The 21,273-nt window shown below is 48.8% G+C and overlaps 2 protein-coding genes across 5 annotated transcripts in view; one reads left to right on the plus strand and one right to left on the minus strand.

The window, feature by feature from the left end:
* The window catches only part of LOC120955772 (hornerin), a 43,882-nt gene extending 35,066 nt beyond the window's left edge, over positions 1 to 8,816 (minus strand). The window contains exons 1-2 of one of the 3 annotated variants that reach the window (XM_040376919.2): positions 8,584 to 8,816; positions 6,860 to 7,308 (exon numbers count right to left, since the gene is read on the minus strand). In XM_040376919.2, the coding sequence (XP_040232853.2) occupies positions 6,860 to 6,865 (6 nt within the window). In that variant the 5' untranslated portion in view covers positions 6,866 to 7,308; positions 8,584 to 8,816. Of the gene's footprint in view, positions 1 to 6,859; positions 7,309 to 7,475; positions 7,644 to 8,583 lie in introns of those variants that run through there. The other 2 variants (XM_040376909.2, XM_040376927.2) reach the window with 2 other exon arrangements.
* LOC120961686 (uncharacterized) overlaps positions 1 to 21,273 on the plus strand; it is a 395,308-nt gene that overhangs the window by 315,303 nt on the left and 58,732 nt on the right. The window lies entirely within an intron of this gene.

The raw sequence follows: 21,273 nt of genomic DNA on the forward strand, positions 1-21,273 counted from the left end.
GTACCGTGCAGTGCAGTACCCCACCAGCTTGCCAAGCACGCCAGCTGACGGATGTGTCAGCACGCGCGAAAAGCCATTGTACCATCCACCCATCTGTAGACGGCAAACTGCTCTCCCGCGCTTCATCTTCGGGAGGAGCGGTGCGGTGTTTTAATGAAGATTTATTAGAACAGACCGAACAGACAGCGCCGAAATGCCGAAAACATGCCGAAACGCCGGTGGCTGTTGAATTATTGATTTCGTTAGCGCTGGCTGCGTTGTCGCTCGTTATTATTACATCGCGATTGGTCGATAAACGGTTTCTGGCGGTCGCGGAAGACGTGAAGCGACGGTCCACGCGCAAGCTAATGGGCAAGCGTACTGCTCGAGGCAGAACACTGCGGCTGCTGGCCGATTGGAGGGTAATGGGCCTTCGAAATGCAGATTTGGAGGCCAAGAATGTTTGCCCGATGTTGGCCGCTGCTGGGGTGTAGCATTGACAGATGAAAAAAAACCATCTGTCACACAACAACCAAACAAAAAAAGAGAGAACAAAGAACTCCACGACACGTCTTTGGGACGTACATTGAAGTGCAATTAGTTCATTTACAGCACGCCCTGGGTTTGGCCACCTGTAGTCACTCTGTGTAACAGTTGTAACACTGGCGACACTACAATAACGCACTGGGCTGCGCACCATTCCATCCTCATTAAGTATGCTGTCTCCCCCCCCGGGAGTGGTGAATGCACCGAGAGAGCTGCCTAAGCTGCTGCATAATCCTTTCCAGCACCAGCAAGTACCAGGCCCCCGGAAGTTTGCCGGAACCGCCGTGGCCGTGGCAAACTTTTGCGTTTTTGCTAATGCCGAGATCTTTTGTGCGGCGTGCAGCACACCGGCACGCCATGCAGTGGTTGGCAGTGTGGAGGATTCGCTTCTACAATTCTACAATCTACAGTTGTTTATGCACGGTGTGGAAAAATACGCTTCTGAGCGTTGGGTAACTTTGGGTACTTGGTAAATTATCCAATAAACAACTGCCAGTAAAGTAATTTGAATGTTTTCTCTTCTGGTCATTCGTATCATCATCATATAAAAAACGGAATAGTATGTGATTAGTTCGGGGCATCCCTAAATTACGAAACGCTTTCTAGATGGACAAATAGTATCTTGCTTGTTCTTGCTTTACCATTCATTACTTTATAGATAGAGTGGAGGGACACGAAACCTTGTTCGAAACATATTACACAACAGCATGCTTAAAACCTCAATATGAGGTATATTTATTTCAAACTGAAGTAGTTTAATTTGAATTAAATGACCAAGGTGCATTAAAGAGATCAGGTGGTGGAATCTAGAACAGTTTGACATAAGGTTGCCGGGATTTAAACCTTTGTTTACGTTATTTTAACTTGTATTCCATCTGTAACATTTTTGCACTATTAAACACAGGTAGTACAAAACAATGCAAACGAGTGTCAATTCACGAATGTATTGTGTAATACACTTTGTTCTCAACCTATTTAAAGATAACAACACAGACATCTTTTATTTTACTTCTTTCCGCATTCATTCCGCATCATATACGAGACATAAGGACGATTTAAGTGACATTTGGTACTCTTACTTGCTTGACTTGCTTTCGTGGCTAAAAATATGCTCAACTCTATTCATTACTTTGACTTATTTTTCCAATAAAATCAATAAACATACAAAAATGCACATATTAACCACGAAATCTATTCTACTTGGATGTCTAGAATTGAATAATTTCAAAATGTTAAAAAAACCAAGCAACTCAACAAACTCCAGTTATTAAAATGTTCAAATACCGATGAGAATCACCGGTTCCGTGATTCAGAATAACCTAAAAATTCGGTCAAAAAGAATCGCATATTTATCATGTTTGCGTTACTTTATTTATGGATGACCCCTTACTTATCAACCGAAGCATAAAACTTCACATTTTTGCATGTTATAGATGAAAAATAAATAAAACAAAAAAAAATTTCTCGTGCATGCAACCTTTACATGCAGCATGCACCCCGTAAAATAGCTTTCTATTAGAATTAATATTCTAATTAGAATGAATATGAATATTCCGTTCCACAGCATCTTGACAACCTCTGACCACAAGAGTACATTGCTGTCATTGCTGGGTACAAAAACAAACACAAAACGCAACTCCAACTGCACGGTTTGCAAAGTTGAAGGTGGCCAGGCCAGCAAAAGCAACCGCTCGCGCAAAGTTTCCTCTGTGTGCTTGCTGGCACAGCAGCTCTTCCGCCCAGCCACCGGTGTTTCGGAACCAGGCGTCATCCGGCACAATGCCACCTGCCAGACGTCGGCACACGAACCGCGGAAGCAAAACCAACCAACCAACCAACACGGTACACAAAGTTTTGCACACTTCTGCGAACGTAGAGTGACAAACTGGGGGGTGGGAAGAAAAAAGCAAACCAACGACGAGTTTGGGATATGACAATTATCAAGCCGGCCCATTCCGCACGTGTGAGGGCATCGGCGGTGGCGCTCGGCACATAAAATATTACACAATTGCACGTTTATTGCACACTCCGGCCGTACCGTGTGTGTGTGTCTTCGGTGCTGCCCCCGCGGAAAGATCCGTGAAGTTAGTCGGAAGACGCGTTTTAGCCGCGGGCTCGGGCAGGCTCGTGCGCTTAGAAACGGATATGCGAGGTGTGCGGACTCGAAGGTGGGGGTTGAATTTATGTTTTACCGCATCCAAACACCAATGCAGGTGAAGTCTTCGAAAGGGTTTTTTTTCCTTCATTTTTTGTACTTGCACAGCCGGCAAACGATGGCGCCACATGCAGCCGATAGCGGTCGATATGTGCAGGTGAAAAGCGGCTTTTAATTATCGTCGTTTTGCCGCTCGGGAAATGTCTGCCGCTGGTGTGCTCGTTCGAATGAAAAAAGGGGGGGGAGGGGGGGTCATTTCAGTTTGATCGGATTTTGGGGCAAATGTTGCCTCGCAAAACTTTTTGCTCGCTCCAAAAGCATTCGCAGCTTTCCTGAGGACATCCGAGGGCACTGGGGGGGCGGAATGCCTAGCTCGAAGGCATAGGGTTTGATTTAATTACTTTCGATTTGCGCCCCCGGGACGACTACCACACTATTGTTGGCACAGGGGTGGCCCTAATGCCTCGAAGGCACTGATGGTTCTGAAGAAGCAATATCCTTAAAGTCGATACCCATTACGGGGCGAAACGGGCTGGGGATTACCCGGTATGGCAACCAACATCGAGTACAGGCTGCTCCTTCGACCGGGGGGGGGGGGGGGGGGGAGTCGGTGGTCAGAATAATTCAATCAATAACCAGCCCTGCACTGCCATTACCAAAACCCGACCATTAGCCAGCAAGATTCGACAGTGCGCCCAACTTTATCGGAGTGCGGAGACTAACTTTATCGGCAAAGTTACGGCCACCACCCAAGGACGGGCTCAACAGGCCGGGCGTGCTTGAAGCGGACCCCGTACCAGTGGTCTGCAAAGCACAGTGTAGGCGGGAGTGAACGGAAAAAGTGAATTAAGCTCTGCCGGGCTTGCGTTGGAAGGGCAGAGCACCGAAGCAACTCCAGCAAACCCAACATCCCGCTCAACAATAGCTGCGGAATGTGCCGCAAAGCATCGCTCACCCGCCCGGCATGTATTATTCATTCCGCTGCCAGTACGCTGCCGGTTGCGAAAATAGTGCCTCCGCCCTTTCCGGCCAAAGACAACGACGACCAGCGAGTCAGCCGGACTTCCGCCTTCTTTTTTTTTTGTTTTAAATCACTTCCAATTCCCGAACCTTTACGCGCGTCGACGTTTTATGACGTACACCGAACAGCTTTCCACGCGTCAATCAATCCGATTCAGCCCGGGTTGCGGGTGCACAAGGGGCTGGGCGAGCTTTGCTGTAGAATCGATAACGGCTCGATACAGCTCTGCCGGGCGGGCGATAATGGCCATTTTCGCCAACGAACGCGCGATTGGGGTGGATATACGTAGGTTCCTCTTGCATTCTTGCCATTTGCCGGGGCAGCCAGTATCGCTTTGTCTGAAGTGTGTGTGTGTGTGCGTGCGGTTTTTGGAGATTCGTGTGCCGAGGGACTCGGGTACACTGGGAGCAGCTTCGGACGCTTTCTGAGGGTTTAAAAGAGGAGGGGCAAAAAACAGTCCAAACTGGCCGAAAAATGGACCACACAAAGGTCCGGAGGGCGGGACGCATTTGTGGGTGGGTGGGACCTGCCCGGGACGCAAACTTATATCACTGACCCGTATCGCTCCAATTATTGTCCTTGCGGGTTCAAACCGTCCATCAAACGACTCCGGCTGGGTGTGTGTATTCTGCCCGATGTATCTGTGACGTGCGAGTTTTTGACTGAAGTCCAATTTTGAGTGAAGCGGATCTGGTCGAACTTGTCCGTCTTCCCCTGTTTTCTGGTGGCTGTGCTCCCACACACGCTCCGAAAATCGGGAAAGAAAGATGATGGTCTTTGTGTCGTGACGTGGGTTTTTGCGATGCCGTCCCGGAGCCCGCAGAATCTGTCCGGAGGATTCCACTTTCGCCTTCGCCTTCTTGGAAAAAAAACACAGCACAGCATAACCGCACAGCTGGGAAAGTGCTTCAACCATTCGGGGCAGTTGCATAATCGACGCCCGTTTGAGCTGTTGAGGGGTGGAAATAAAAACAGGAAATTCTTCCCCAAAACTGCAGACACACTGCACTTACGGGGCACACTGCGGTGCCGGATGGGTGCAGCGTTGCATATCAGCATGTCCAGCTCAAAACGTAACAGTGTTTGAGGACCGGAACCAGCTCAAAAAAAAAGCACAGACACACACACACACACACACCATTCGGAACGGTTAAGTCACACCGGTTCACGCTATCGGCACGCCAGATGGTGAATGTCAACTCCGTCCGGTTACGGGCGACCGACTCTGAACCTCAGGCTGAAGGCGGCTTTCACTCACCTCGCCTCACTGGATTCAGTGGTCAGTGTGTGTGTGTACCAGCGTGCGTGAGGGTTTGATAAAGCTGAGCTTCAAAACGTCACGATGACGCAACGGGCGCATTCGTGGAAGTTTCTTGGAGTTCAACTGAACTGAACAAGGAAGCCTCGGAATAGTTCCTGCCGTGGGAATAGTTTCCAGCAGCGCTGTTCTAGTAATTACTTCTCTGCCTCGGTCCCTTTTTGTGAGGTTGTGTTTCCAATCCCCCAAGTACAAAATTCGCCCAATGTTTTTTGCTGTACCTAATGTATGCTCCTCCAATAACTCCCCGCAATTATATTCACTCCGGATGCTAATTCCATGGAAAACACACACACACACAAACAAAGGACCTAAATGTTGAATTTGTGTTCCGCCTGCCCAGAATGACAGTCAAACTAACGAGCGTCCGTACCGCTGCAATTAATCATTCGCAAATATGTTTAATGAAATGCTATCCATTTTCCCGTGCGCGCGCTGTAATCAAGTTGGCACGGCAGCACCCGTTCCAAAAACCAGAAAGCGACGCTAGATGATGCGCCCGGGCGTCCGTAATGGCGGCGCGTTGCGCGTTGCTTGCGAGGAGGCGGAGTTTGCTGTTGCATACTGCTGTTGCAGCACGCCGTTGGCAAAGTTTAATTGTTTATTCAGAACAAATTACGGTACGATACGGATCGGGTTTCCAGCGGTTGGGCTGACTTCTCGAGCTGGTTTGTAGTAATGGTCAGCCCCTTCATGAGCTTTGCGTCATACACGGATACAGATGGAGTTGTTTGCAGACACACACACACACATACACCAACTCCCACACAAAGCAACACACAGGTAAGGGAATCACGACAGTAACCCATCCGCAGTTTACGGATACACGCGTTGATAAGCCGTTTCGGAGGGGCGAGTTAACTTTCTCCCGGGCGCTGGGGTTGGCTTCGCTGGTCAGCGTCGCTGGCGGTGGCAGACGCAACCGATTGCAGCGTGCGCCTTGTGCGAAGTGCGTGCTGCACTGCGAGTGTTCATCCGCGTGATGGATGGTAATTTGGTTTGAATGCAGCAGAAGAGGAAGGCACGGGACAAGAAAAACCGGCTCCACCATTTCCATCGGTTGATTGGTGATGATGATGATGATCGGTGTGTGTGTGTGTGTGTGTGAAGTGGAGGGAGGATGGTCCTAACCTTACGTCACACACGCACACGCCCATTACGTATAACCCGCTCGTTAGCGCTCGGGGACGTGCGGCGGGTACGGTAACGGACCGTTGCCACTGTTTACATTATCGAGTTTCACTTCAGAGCCAGCGAGTGGTCAAAGACCTCACGCCGAAGATGATGCTGGCGGTGATGAGTCCAAAAACGGACAAGGACGCTGCCGAAGACAAGGGTTGGAAGCGAGCTGGGGCAGCAGCTAATGTACAACCGGAAGCGGATCAGGGGCGGCCGCGCAGGCTTAAGCCTTCGCTTTCATCGCCTTTTAGGCGGGCTTTAATCTTTCTATGCCCATTTAGATCTCTCGCTCTCTTCATCTCTCTCTCTCTGTCTCTGCTCAACTTGTTTTATTTATTATCGTTTGGCGATTGAGGACTTGCGCCTTTTCTCTGGTACTGGTTGTCTTCAAGATATGAAAGCATGCCAAAATACACACTCACAAACACACGTACACACTTCCGGGATAATGAGGCATGAGCTCATCGGCCTCATCGTGATTGTTTTTTTTTTTTTAATGCTACTGGCGTTGAAGCATTCTTCAGCCGAAAGGAGAAGTTTATTTTGAGACTTGGCAACATTTGCCTACCGCAAACAGCAAACCCCTGCCAGAGGCGAGAGTGCGAACATGAAGCGCAAACAGCGCCAACGAAACAACGTCCAGAAACCCCAAGCTAATTACCTTCATTGTGCGATGTGTAGTCCGCAGCTGGTCGGCTCGAGAATCCGCTGGAATTGAGGCTGATCGCACCACGCGGTTGCGTTGAGGTTTGAGAGCGGTTTGAAGATTGAAGTGTCCAGCGCGTCCGCACTAAAAAGCGACGCTCAAAATCACACCAACACACACGGAAACAGCAGGCAAAATCCGCAAACACTTTCACTGACACACACACACACACACACCAGGCGGGCAGGTACCGAAAAATGGTCGAAACGCGTTGTGTCGCACGCGAACAGCAACTGATGTCTCGTTATCACTTTCCTCGGGTAAGGTATGTGTCGCACGCGCAAAAAAAGCACACACACACACACAATACAAACACCACACAAACACACGGAGCACACCGGCCCGATTAGCACTTCTGCGCAGCAAAGACACTTCTGTTGATGCCGCTGAGGAACGACGATGAGCTGCGATTGAGAACGGGAGAAAGAAAGTAAAAAAATAGGACAGAATTAGAGAAGGTATTCAAGCGAGCACAAGTGTAGTACGTAGTCGGATCACTGGTGGATGTGATGTACTGTCGACAACCCCCCCCCCCCCAAAAAAAAAAGAAAACAATACGTTTGTCACCCACTCGGAAATTCCCACAGAAACAGAGCTGCTGCACGGCCGGCCGAACGTGGAATGACAGCGTTGGCTGCCGAGAGCCGGGAAACCCCAGCGCAGAAGAGAAATCGTGGCTTATCCCCACCGCCCAGCGAAAGATCAACGGAGCCAGATCTTGCCATGGAGAGATTGGCAATGAGATGCATTTTTAATCGGGATCAAAAACAAAACAAAAAGAAGAAGAAAAAAGCACTTCATCTCCATCTCCATCGCAGCGCCTGCATATTGATGGCATCGAAATCGGGCCTTTTTTTTTTTTGTAGGTCCGGTACCGTACCGGAAACGCCTCCGATCGCGCACCGATCGCGATAAAAAGGTTACGGGCGCGTACACGAACCAGAGGTTACGTCAGTGGACCGAGCAGCAGCAACAGCAGCACGTCATCGATTGAAAAGGAAAGTTTCGCGTCTTGCATGCACACTGTACTGCCACGCAAACACAGACACACCGGGCGAAGCCCCGTGCCGAAGCACGAGTGTGTCGAATATTACTCAACGATAGGGGAGGGCACGACGGCACACAAGACCTAGTTCCCCAGACCAAGTCCAAAAGCAAAACAAAACAACAGCAGCAGCAACAACAAAAACCGCAATATGGCCAACGCGGTGAAAGTAATTGGCGCGACGAGCGTAGACGACGAAACCCCCCATGGAGAAAGTACCAGCGCGAAAGACGCGCACCGGCCGAAGCGCAGAGTAGCGTGCGTTTTGACGTGCACGCGGGAAGCCGGAAGATGTAACAAACACACACACACACACACACGCAGACACACATATACACAAACGCCTGTACGCCAGCACGTGCGAGTGGCGCACAGTCGCTTCACAGCACAGGCGGGGAGTTGCGCGAGAAAGCGCGTGTGTGCGAGGCTTTGATTGCTGTTTAGCGGTCAGTTTCGGTTCACCAAGGCCGTACTCTCTCTCTCTCTTTTTCTCGCTGTCTCTCTCTGTGTGTGACGTGAACTGTAGAGATTCTCGAGGATGTAACACCAGTTTACCAGCACCGGAACAGTTCCACCACTTAAGCTGCACGCACTAGATGCACTGCCACCAAAAAAAAAAAAAAAACACACACACCTCAACTAACCTGAACTCCGGCCTGTGTGTGTGCTGTAATACGCCTTTCGCTTGATTGCAGACGGGACGTTTGTAAGACGGTGTAATGTGCACCAAACCGATCCTTCCAGAGACGACGGTTTCCAGCGCTCGAATGACTTGCCAGTGGCCGCGTGTACTTCGCTTTATAGACCCCCTCCCTCGCTGCCGGCAGCGGTGGCTTCGGGTGGCCTGTCGGGCGATCGGGCTGCTGACACAGACGATCGAGCACTTGTAGCCAGGGGTGAGATGCACAGGGGGAGGAGAATTTTCGGTTTTGCGAACGTCATTTTGGATTAAATGATGGTTTTTTTGTTGCTTGTTGCTTGTTGCTGTGCTCAACGAGATTTTTGGGGGGCTTTGCTGGGAATGCTGGGCGGAATAGCTGCACGCGCAGGATTTGGCAACATCGCTAATGGAGATGGTGGCACGGGGCCCCAGCAGCATCCTTGAAAGAGAGAGAGACAGGTGGGACGGTTAAGTATATTGTATCGTTTATCTTTGGTGGGTCTTCTAATGAGCTGATGTTCTGCGAATGTATGGGCAAGTGGGGCAAGGTGGGACATGCGAAGGGTGTTGTCTAAAAGCTACGAACATCAGGTGTGGCTGAAACATCTCTGCTATCAGTACATGTAAATTGAAATTCCTTTCACAAATACATGTAAATCTGTGTAAAATATTTGTGGATGGCAACAACTGCCGAGGTAAACCATAAAATGGTGAAAGAATTGAAAAAGAGCATACTTCTTCAATGGTGAGTTTTTCAGAACTAATGGGTAGTAATTGATGCGAATAAACTGAGGAGACGCAACAGAAATAAAAGATTTGCCCGTAGAGTTCATTGTCTGAGATCCTTTTTAATTTAAGAAATAGAAAGCTCCAACACCGGACGACTCCGACTCCGGATGACTCCGTCTCCGGATGACTTCGACTCCGAATGACTCCAATTCCGGACGACTCTGGATGACTCCTTCGCCGGACGACTCCAACTTCAGAAGACTCCGACCAAGAGCACTCCAACTCCGGATGAATCCGACTCCGATGCCGGACGACTTCAACTCTGGATGACTTCGTCTTCGGATGACTTCAACTCTGGATGACTTCGTCTTCGGATGACTTCAACTGCGGAAGACACCGACTCTGGACGACTCCGTCTCCGGATGACATCAACTCCGGAAGACTCTGACTCCGCACCACTTATACTCCGGATGACTCCGACTCCTGACGACTCCGGATGACTCTGGTTTGTGCTAGTAGGACCTAGCATCCGGAGTCGGTTCTGAAATCTTCGGAATCGAATCCGGATATTTGCCAACTCTACTCATCACTACATCGAGCGTGTTGACGACTGTACGCTCCTAAAAGACCACGAAAGAAATTCATCTATCTGTCAATTTGTCAAAAATAACTGTCCCAACGTTATTCAAAATAGATTTATAACTTGTTGGTGTGATAATTTCTGTATCATTCTGGAAATATTGTGTTTACCTAAAAAAGAACATCAGGGTGCAGCTGGGTCTTACATCTCAGTTTACTCATTTCGTAACAAAATGTTGAATTACAAAGCTTACATAATGTTGACAAATCATTAAAATTAATACACGAATGCATGCAGCCTTCGAGTTCGACCTTACAGGGTGGCATGGTTGCCCCGAGCTCCCGTACTTGCGTAGCTTCTATTTTTGTGTACTTTTGTTTTTGTTTTGCGTAGGTGCCAATTGCTGCTGTACGCTACGAGCAGCGCACGAGATGAAGATGTTTTTCGACCCTCGAGTGCTTCGAGTTTGAATTCTACCACGCCGCTTGCGACGCTTTCCACCTGTGTGCCACGCACATCAAAACAAGCGGCCAAACATCCTTCAAGCGGGAGGACATTAAAATGGAGCACCTGCGGGCGGGCAAGGTGGTGGCCCGGTGCTGCTTTCGACACGTTCGGTGTGCACACAATCTGCCGGCTGTGCGCTATCCCCACAGCGATCATCGCCCGGCCAATAAAACGGAGACTTAATCTGTCGCTAACGCGCGTAACGCTTTGACACCGAATGTGGCCCCCGTGAAGATCGAGCAACGGGGCGGGTCGTAAAATTTGCACCATTCAAAGATGCACACAACGCACAGATACACAAAAGGCGTGCGGCCAAACCAATCGTCGTAAAATAATGCAAAACGACGCACCTTGCCAGCAAAAGCGCAGCTGTTGCCCGGCCAAGGTGGCAGGCGTAAAGCGAAAGCCACCGTTGTACTTCCTGGCTGGAGCAGGAAGACCACAAAGGGAAAATGGGAACTTCATTCTGGGTGTTGTGTGGGTGAGTCTTTTTTTCTTCTGTATTTAAATTTTTCCATAAAACCACCACCACCGTTATTAATATGGCCGGGAGCGTGTCGAGTGCTGGCACGGGCCCCCGTTAACCGTTTATGGGTTCCCTTGAATTCTGACTCGTCTGCATCAAGTGGAATTATCGCACACGGGTTCGCGAAAGGGCAGCAGCTATTACGTGTCATCTCCCCGGGTCGGTGCCGATATTGCCATTGAAATGGGCCGCGGGGTAGAGGGATTGAAGGGGTTTCCAATAATGCGATAAAAGGCTGCGCATAAGGCGGGTTAATTGGCAACCCTTGGGGCGGATGAATGGGCGCTAGCTGGGCAGGTTTAGAACGGCGCTAGTGCCGATCACTTCCATTGACGATGCGCGAGTGTATAGGATTCGGATACTCTAATAAGAACGTCTGTTCCACTTAGATTCTACTTACAGATTCATTTTTATTAGAAACGTTCGCTTAGATATAACCTATCAATCCTATGTACTTTGCGTGTATATACGCAAATATAATTGGTGTTAACTCGCGTTTCGCGTTCGTGGCTCGTGCTTGTAAGAAATTCTGCCAGTAGGAGCACACTTCTCAGCAGAAAACAGTACAGGCTTTCTTGACCATAAAAGCTGTCCAACTGTTTGCTGGACCCACACGTAAGCAATACGGCCACACCACCTCATACCGACTATTACGCACCAGCGCCGATGCATTTCCGAATGGAAAGCCGAATGAAAAAACAGCCTGAAAAAGGAGGAAGGTTTGATAAGCGAGGGAGCGCAAAACAACAGCCAAAGAAAACGCCCTCTCCCCCATCCCCCCAAAGCCGGACCAATCGACCAGCGCCACCACCCGGCCCGGCGTTTCGTAAGCTAATCTCCGATGCGGTCCGATGCGTTTTTCATGCATATAAACGCAGGAAGCTGTGATTGTGTCTCCGAGCGGCTCCCTTCCCCGAAAACGGAGCTGCACCGTCCCCGGCCCTCGTGCCTTTCACCGGCGCTCTCATTTTCATATATACATTTGTCACAACGCCCCCCCCCCCGCAGCAATTGGCTACGTTTTGCGAAAGTCAATTAAACTGCGTTACGGGGAGCGCAATGGCCCGCGTGGATGATAGAATTTTGCACGCACTCGCGCAAAGCGAAGCGAACGCAGGGTTTTTTTTCATTATTTTTTTTTTTTTTGGGACGCTTAAATACTTTGCTTCTTACCAAATCTCACGGGATTGATGGGGTGACGTAAGCCGCGACACCGCTGGAAAGATTGGAAGCAAGCAAGGTGTACATAAAAACGCCTTCCGCCACCGACGAAGGGAAGTTGAACCGGGCTCTGGAGTTCAAGGCCAGTCGCGCTCCCGAGGTCACCTTTCACCTGGAGCTGGTGCGGATGTTTCAGCCACACACACACACACACACACACACACACACACACACACACACACACACACACACACACACACACACACATCAAGCCTGACCGGTTAATTATTCTCGACGCAGGGCCGTCATTTCGTCAACGCGGTCCCTAATGGTGAGACTCATCAAATGTTTATCGACCGAACGGGGTCGGTGCTCTTACTTTCATCAGATCAGACAGCAGGGTGAGCACTTTGCTAGCGCTCATCTGCTCTGGCGTGAAGTGCCGCAGCAAGAACAACCCAGTCAGCAAGGTAGAGTAACAACAACATTAAAAAAAAAACAAAACAAAACAACAACTACATCTCTGCAAACAAATCCCACTGTGACGGCAGGGACGGCCGACTGGCGAGCCTTAAAACTGTGGCTTCCTGGCCAGCACGCACCGAACATCATTAGCGGGCGAGCAGTTAAACGTGTTTAATGAGGTTACACGAAAATCCATTATAATTTGAAGCATCCCCGAAAGCTGTGCTCGGACGTCATCGTCATGTTATCATCCGGCAACGGCCCCGCAAGCAAATTAAAGCGGCAGAATCATGCTCCGCGTGTAGGTACATCTGTCCGGCTAATGTCATGCGGGGCACACCTTAGTTGAGCTTTTTTTTTTTTTGGTTTTTCGTGTGATGAACACTGTTTTACCACAGTTAGTGCAATTGCGACAACCGTGCTCGGTAGGCTCCATTTTGGGGCACGGGTAAAAAAACGAGCACAGCACTAGATGACCGCAGGGCAGAGCGCAAAAGTGCGTCTGTGACCTACTGCTGGGCGTGCTGATGGTCGGTGACATAAACGTGGGCTGTTATCTAATGTGCCAGTTGCTTTACTGCGGTGACCCCGAAAGAATGTCTGAGAAATTTCTACCAATAATGTCAGATTTTTTTAATGTTTTTTTTTTTGAGTGTTGGAGCAGGACGTCTGAAGAATGTCTGACAAATGTCTACGCTGAATTCCTACAAGAAATTGAAGTTAGTTTTATGAAGATTTAGCTTTGAATGTGTGAAGAATGTCTGACCCATTTCTACGGGTAATGCCATAGCTTTGAAGTTTGTTTTTAGAAGATTTAGGTATCATATTTAGGACATGAAGGAGATTTTTTCTTCGACAACATGGATTATGTAAGATTATTTTACCATTGTATGGCTACAATAATTGATTCGACCGCTAGACCAGCCACAGCATTGCACGTTAGACGAAGGCCTGCTAGTAAGGGGATATCATTGCGTTTGTACCGCAGAAACTAGAGTAAGCTTAGTTTTGCTCCCCAATGATCACCTATAAGTTTCGTACAATCGTGCTCAGAAGTTCTGAGATAAAGATCAATGAACGTTTTGGATTGGCGGTTTTTGGACGCACAAATACGAAGACATCAACGTAACTCGAATATCCTAGAGAGTAAAATATGGCTATTTGCAGCCATAATACATTTTGATAATTCTTCTTCTTCTAGTTGACGTAACGTCCTACGCGGCATGTCCTATACAGGCTTTCGAGACTTAATTCATTACTACACAGATAGCCAATCCTTGCTACGGGGAGACGGTCCATTCTAGGTTTGAACACACAAAACTTTTGTGTAAGACACAAAACTAACCAGTTTAAAAGGATTCATTTCCATGCCTGAGAGTTTTAGGCCACAGCAGTCCTCGTAATCCATAAGTCGACTGTCAGCATGTTGGGAGTTTCGTATTGGAGAAGTTGAAAACGTCCGTCCGAGATTTAAGTAGGTAGAAGAGCGTTGTAGGCGCAAATCTGATATTTGGAACCTTTGAAGTCTCTGGAATGCGGTATTTCGTGCAAGTACGATATCCGGTATGATAACGAAGACACTAGGAATTATTTCGTTACACTAAAAACCAAAACATTCACTACTATAGACAAAACAAAAGTACGTACACACTCAAATGGTTGCTATTACCAAATTGCCAGAAATATTGTCGAACACACACACACACACACACAAACACCTACCACCACTCGGTAGAATCGCTTTCCCAGCGTACCGTAGCGTGGGGCGTCAAAGTCCAACCCACCCCAGGAAACCACCGACCGGTATGCGATGCCCATAGCAGTGTCCGCGAAAGTGTACAACAACTGTACCGCGGCCGTACCTTCCGGATCATCGCCTGCGTTTGCTCCGTTCAAAAGGAGCGGTGCAAGTCTGTTACGTCACGTCACGTACGGCGACATTTAGCACGCGCGTTACCTTGACTTTCGCAACCAGTCCGATGTACGCTGCCTTAGTAAAACGAACAAAACCCCTTTTTCGGAAGATGCTCAGGAACCCGGGAGGAAGGTGAAGTGGAAGGCCGAGATATGGTAGGCTTGCCATGCGTGGTCACTTTCAACACTTTCAACTGCCCCTCGGTTCATCGGGTGGCTGGATATCTCGGTCGGTAGTATTTTTTTTCTCTCCATTACTGTAAACAAGCAGATACGAGCAGCGCACTAACATGCTCCGGTATGCACACTGTACAAACCCACTCCACTCCGGGCGGGACGTTTAATTGTAGTGCTTTGGTCGAAAAAAGTTTGACCCACAGCGTCCCACACCTTCGAAGACACCAACGAGCTCGGCAGGTCATGATAAATGCTGGCAATTTAGTTTTCCCTCAACCGAACTAGGTCAGGTCAGGGCAGGAGTTTGGGCTGAGATTGCTGGGAGCGGGAGACGATACAGCAATACAGGAAAAAAACAGAAGCCTCAGAAGTAGTTTCCAATTTCCCCCCGAGAATGCACTGGCAGCAGCAGGAGTGTGAACAGTGTGAAAAGTGTCCGTACATCGGAACGGACAATAGAGTCAGGACCAGAAGTCGTACCGTCCTACGGGTCATCCTGGATGCTGCAATAAAATGCTCATCCACGACGACGAACTCCAAAACCTTTTGTCCAGTGCATTGCAAAATACACGTTCGGAAACGAATAAATCTTCCAATTTACTTCAAGTTAATAAATTATCCACAGGCACATAAAAACACACGCCCTGCCGCACCTGGTCCTGACGTTTTATGTGACCGGAAGTGTGTGGTTTTACCGAAACCGTGTACAGTGCCAGCTTCTGGGAAGTGCGTCTCGGTAAGACTTGACTTGCAGATAGTGCTCGTTCAAGTAATCCACCACATTCTGTGTCATGCATGCGTGATAATGCTCTTAGTGGGAAAATACGCCAACAATAGTCGCAAAGCAAGAACAGGCATTTTCCCGCTTCCACCTGTTTTAATGAGCTAACAGCTCCGCCGAAACCGTTCCGGTAATTACTGATCATTATCGAAAATTCGATCCGTGAGGAAACTGGAAACTCATTTAAAATTCCCGTTTGATTCATTTCGCGCCGTCTCAAGCGATGACTTTCTCGGACGAACTTCGCTTGCTCTCTGTCTCAAGTAGCTGTCACGTAATTTACTTCTCCAATTCACGTACAGAATTTATGCGTTTCCGCGAAAAAGAACATTCCATCCGAAGCAGGCACAGGTCCCCCCGTTTCACCCCTTCCCGGGGCAGCATTTGCCTGTCCCTACCAATGAGAGGGCAAAGTTAAAATGTGTGACGGTGGAAAATGGCTTTTTAATGCGGGATGCACTTTATTAGATTCCTTCAGCTCTCGCACGCTCGCAAGCGGACACGTGCACTGAAGCGAACGCAATCGGCAAATGGAATCCAACGCTTAATCGAATCAACTGTGTGCTGTGTATGTGTGTGCGAGTATGTGGCAGCTGTATCCTTTCTATGGGCCGCTCGCGAAAAAGGAACAGTATCATGCAACATAAAAAGACGTCCCAAGGATGGGGTTTCCTGCAAGCCTTTCGCTGTCTGTACCGCTTTTGGGGCGGCAATTTTCAATCACCATCATCCGGTACCACCGCTTGTTGGCACCTTATGGGTGCCACCACGCCTGGACGAGAGGAAAAAAAATCCAAAATCACTTCGTCATCCTCGTGCTCGCCACCAAAAAAACAAAAAAAGGAGTGAAAACTTTCCGCCAAAGAAAAGTGTGTGCGCGCGAACAGAGCGAAACCAAAATTAAAGATATAGTGAAATTGGCAAAATCGACACGCCAAAAACCCGCCACCCACAGAGAGAGAGAGAGAGGCATGGAAAGTTTCCGTGACAGGCCTCTGTGTTGGCTGCTGGAGCGGCAATAACAAAAAAAAACGCTTGATCATTAATTGAGTTGACAGAGAGACGCAAGGAGCGCGGGAAAAAGAACGCAGGCCGCAGAATACCCGAGGCCTGTCCCGGGCCCTTGGCGCAATTTCTTCAACGGCAGCACAGTTTTGCCCCGAGATAGGCAGGAACAATATTGTCGCGTGTCATTTTCCATTGGTGAAGGGATTGCAACGAGAGCGAAAAAAAAGGAAAACCGACAAAAGCTTAAATGCGCGAGGCTGAAGAGTTATTTAATCTAATCGTTTCTTCGCGCGGCTTCTTCACCGTCAGCTGACAACACCAATGAAGGTATCGGGGAATCTTCCGAGCTTAGTTATATTGTTCCCTTTTTTCCTTTTTTTTTATTGCTTATCAACCCCGAGCGCACGCACACACAAACACACCCGACACGCACCAAGACATCCAAAGAATGACGGACAGTTTTAAAGCCCCGGGTGCGGTAAAAAGTTGACATAAGCAGCGCCCTACGAAAGATGCCACCAGCCAATTTCGGCACGCTTCATCAAGGTGACTGGGCAGTTTGATGTGGTGCGTTAACCCTTCGCATGAACAGACAAGAGGTAGAACTGGTTAACAATGTGTCTATGTTAATGATTCTGGAAGAATCGTTTACGCTAGTAAACAGATTTCAGAACTGAAACAAAAAGAAGAGTCTTCTGTTGAAGCTAACCCGGAGTCGACTCCGATGAAACTCCGAAAATTTCGAAACCGACTCCGGAAGGTAAATCCCCCAGCATTATCTAGAGATGCTGCGTTTGGATTCGTCTGGAAGCTGCCCGGAACCATTCGGAGCTGTCCGGAGTCATCCGAAGCCGTCCAGAGTCATCCGGAGGCAATTGGAGTTATCCAGTGTCGGAATCGTCTGAAATCTTCCGGAGTAATGCGGAGTTCTCTGGAGTCATCTGGAGTCGTCCAGTGTCGGAGTCATCTGGAATCGTCATCCCGAGTCGTCTAGGAGTGATTCAGAGTTGTCCGGAGTCATCCGGAGTCGTCCTGTTGCGGAGTCTTCTGGAATCGTCTGGAGTCATTCGGAGTCGTCCTGAATCTTTCGAAGTTGTCTGGAATTATTCGAAGCTGCCCAGAGCCATTCGGAGCTATCTGGAGCTATCCAGAGTCATCCGGAGTCATTCGTAGTTGGCTGGTGTCGGAATCGTCTGGAGTCATCCGGAGTTTTACGGAGTCATCTGGAGTCGTCCAGTGTCAGAGTCGTCTGGAATCGTCCGGAGTCATCCCAAGTTCTCTGGAGTAATTCAGAGTAGTCCGGAGTCATCCGACGTCGTCCTGTTACGGAGTCTTCTGCAAACGTCCGGAGTCATCCGGAGTCGTCCGGAGTCATTCGGAGTAAACCATTCGAAGCTGCCCAGAGCCATTTGGAGCTTTCTGGAGTCATCCGAAGTCATCCAGAGTAATCCCTAGTCATTCGAAGTCGCCCGGTGTCGGAATCGTCTGGAATCGTCCGGAGTCATCCGGAGTTTTCCGGAGTCATCTGGAGTCGTCCAGTGTTGAAGTCGTCTGGAATCGTCCGGAGTCATCCCGACTCGTCTGGAATAATTTAGAGTTGTCCGGAGTCATCTGGAGTCGTCCTGTTGCGGAGTCTTCTGGAATCGTCCCGAGTCATCCGGAGTCGTCCGGAGTCATTCGGAGTTATCTGGAGCCATTCGAAGCTGTCTGGAGTCATCCGAAGCCGTCCAGAGTAATCCAGAGTCGTCCAAAGCAATCCGTCGTTCGGAATCGGACGTCATCCGGTGTTGTCCGGAACAACCCTTCATCGTCAGATATGACCTACTTCCATTGGGAAAAGCCAATTTCTTTGCGCTATATAGATTGATGCACAAATGATAAATTCAATTAAACCTCTACCAAAACCATCATGACCGGGTAGCCATCACCTTCAAGGGTTGCTGACACTTGCTGAAACATACAAAAAATCCAACTACGAAAACACCCATCAAAATAATAACAACAACAAAAAAAACAAGTAACTCGATAGCTGGCGGGATCATCCTTTCAACTCTTTCTCGACCACAGCAAAATGTTGCGGTGCCAGGGCCAGGGAAGGAATAAACAAAACCACGCACACACACAAAAACACACACAATTAAGAAACCATTGGATGTCAGGATTTTAGAAGCCCACTGCACCTCCACCCCTGCCCCCTTCCCGCCGGCCCATCTCCCCTGAGGATGGCCATTAACTAATTAGTGCAGAAATTCGTCCCCATAATTTGCCCCTCCTGCCGTTCCCGGGGCTGGAGAGTGGAATCATCAAACACAACGAAAACCAACGCAACAACAAAAAAAAACCAACCCATCTCTTAAAGCACTCTGGTGGCGGTGGTTTTTGCGCTGTTGTCTGCGCTGCGTTTTGGTTGCCTACCAGTTTTAATTTAACCGCCCAGCATTACTTCTATTACCGGGGCTGTCATTTTTTATTATTATTTTTACGTCGCTGGTGTGTCTCGTTGCCATTTTTTTGTCCCTCTCGTCTCCATTGAAAGGGGTTTTGTTTTTTCAACTGCCCATCCCTGAACGGCGCAAACACGGCGCGGCGTGGTGAGGATTGTGTCCACTTGCGGAGAAGATATTTGCCCAGTTGATCGTTGCGCTCAGTTTCTTAGCGACATTACAGCAATCGCGATTATTTTTTTTTTTTTGGCCACGCCGGTTTCTACAGTGAGACGGCACAAAAGTTGCACAAGCTGTCGCTGGAGAGGCCTTGCGGCGTTTTTCACTGGCAGGCTCAGGATGCTTTACTCGCCCTGCCGTTTTCTAGGCTCACCGCCTTCTCGCTGACCTTCGCGAGGGATGAAAATTGAATTGAAAACTTTGCCCATTCAGACCGTCCAAGCGGTCCCGCTGCTGCTCCTCGCGTGTCCTCGGCCAGGATTGACCGTTCGGCCTCACGTGCCGTCACCCCAGGGCCGACCGGTCCGGCCCACACTCAAGGGCATCGGACCGGCGGGCAGTGGAAATGGATTTTTGGTAGGGTCACCGGTTAATCGCTGCAATGATTGATATTTGACAAACGAATTCGAGCGCACCGATCGCACCGACCGGATCCAATCCCACATCCAGCCATCCTCCTTCCCCCTTCCAATCGGGGCAGGCTTTACACACCCGAAAGGACACCTTCACCTTCACGCGGGAATGTGGTTGGCCGAAGGAAAACGGCATCCAAAAGCGGCATCCATTCATCAACCTGTTGTGTGCCTTGTGGCACTACGGCCGCCGGCCGGTCGCTGTTTCGGAAAGGAAGAAAGAGCCGCACAAAATCTAGCATCAGCAAAACAACAGCCACAACTACGACAAACACGCAGACGCAGCGGACTGGACTGCATGCCAACTCCCCATCGGTAACTGGAGCACTTTCGAAGCGGAGATTAGTTTCGCGCGATCGATTGCGTTCGAATGGGGGAGAGGGGCTTCAGCGCAACCCCCCCCACACACACACACACCCACGTGCAACGTTGACGAAACTGAAACACTGTTAAACCTGTACCGTGCTGCAGGCTGGTAGCTAATCGAATTGGTAGCTCGTAACGTTTTATGCCCGCCGAAACGAGCCGCGAGCATGGTTGAAAATGAAATAAAAACAACAACCCAAATCGGCAACAAAAACCCCCAAACACACACACACACCAATCGAAACAAAACGATCCCCATTCCCGGTAGCACCCTCATCCCCGCGGGTTGCGATTGTGGTGTAAGTGTGAGTGTTTTTTTTTACTTTATTTTCGAACATCGTAAACACACGCGGTAGTTAACGGTGTGTACGGGGCCCGCACGTCTTGCGCTAACCAGCTCGATTCGATGCGCCAGGGCTGTCTAACACATTCCCGCGCGTATTGATTTCAAGCCAACTGGTACTATTTCGCGGAAAAACGTCCTAATGCTTCTCTGCATTTGCCTGTCCTGAGATGCATTTACCTTTAGTATCTAATCTTTCTAACGTTCTAACGACATTTTGTTTTTGTTTTTGTGTTTTTGTAAGGTAAACCCCAAACTCGATCGTTTGGGGCGCTTGCTCAGTAAATAGAAAACAAACGAAGGTTTAATCAATAATTTCAGTAAAGATAAAAACAAAAAACAAAAAAGAGAATATGTAGCATCAATCAAGAAGATAAGAACCATAGAAGAGGAACATGAAAATAAACAACGAATCAATCGAACAGCAATCAAATGTAAATTATCTAATCTAATCTAATAAATCTAATTATCTAATCTAATCTTATTTAATTTAACTTATTGTTGTAGCCATATTAGATATGAGGGCTAGGTCCATTCAGGAATCGAACGAATAACGGGCATGTTGTCAAAGTCGTACGCACACTCACTTGGTCGACTGCAATTCCGCACGATTCCGACGATTCCAGGAGATTCCGAAACTTTTCAACGATTTCGGATGATTCCAAAGATATCGATAATTCCAACGTTTCTGGACGATTTCGGAAATTTTCGGATGGTTCTCAACGATTCTGACGATTCTGGTGATTCCGGACGATTCCAGCGAAGCTAGCTATTTCATTACTCTGGAGTTGAAATCGAAACGAATCTTGCCAGAACCGAAGTGGAGCCGTGGGTACGATCCGGAGAACCCATCTCTAATCTGTACGTCACGCCTACGAAAGGTTTGGATTTGTTGTTGGTAGTGCTGCTGATGTTGCCATCATCAGTTTGGTCGTTACCGCGTTTATCTGCAATGCGAGGTTCTCTGCTGCCTGCTCGATCCCTTGGTAGGCTTCTGCTACATAGGAGGGCCGCAGACCAATGATATCTG

The sequence above is a fragment of the Anopheles coluzzii genome, chromosome X, assembly GCF_943734685.1.
Source record: "Anopheles coluzzii chromosome X, AcolN3, whole genome shotgun sequence".
Classification (NCBI taxonomy): Eukaryota; Metazoa; Arthropoda; class Insecta; order Diptera; family Culicidae; genus Anopheles; species Anopheles coluzzii.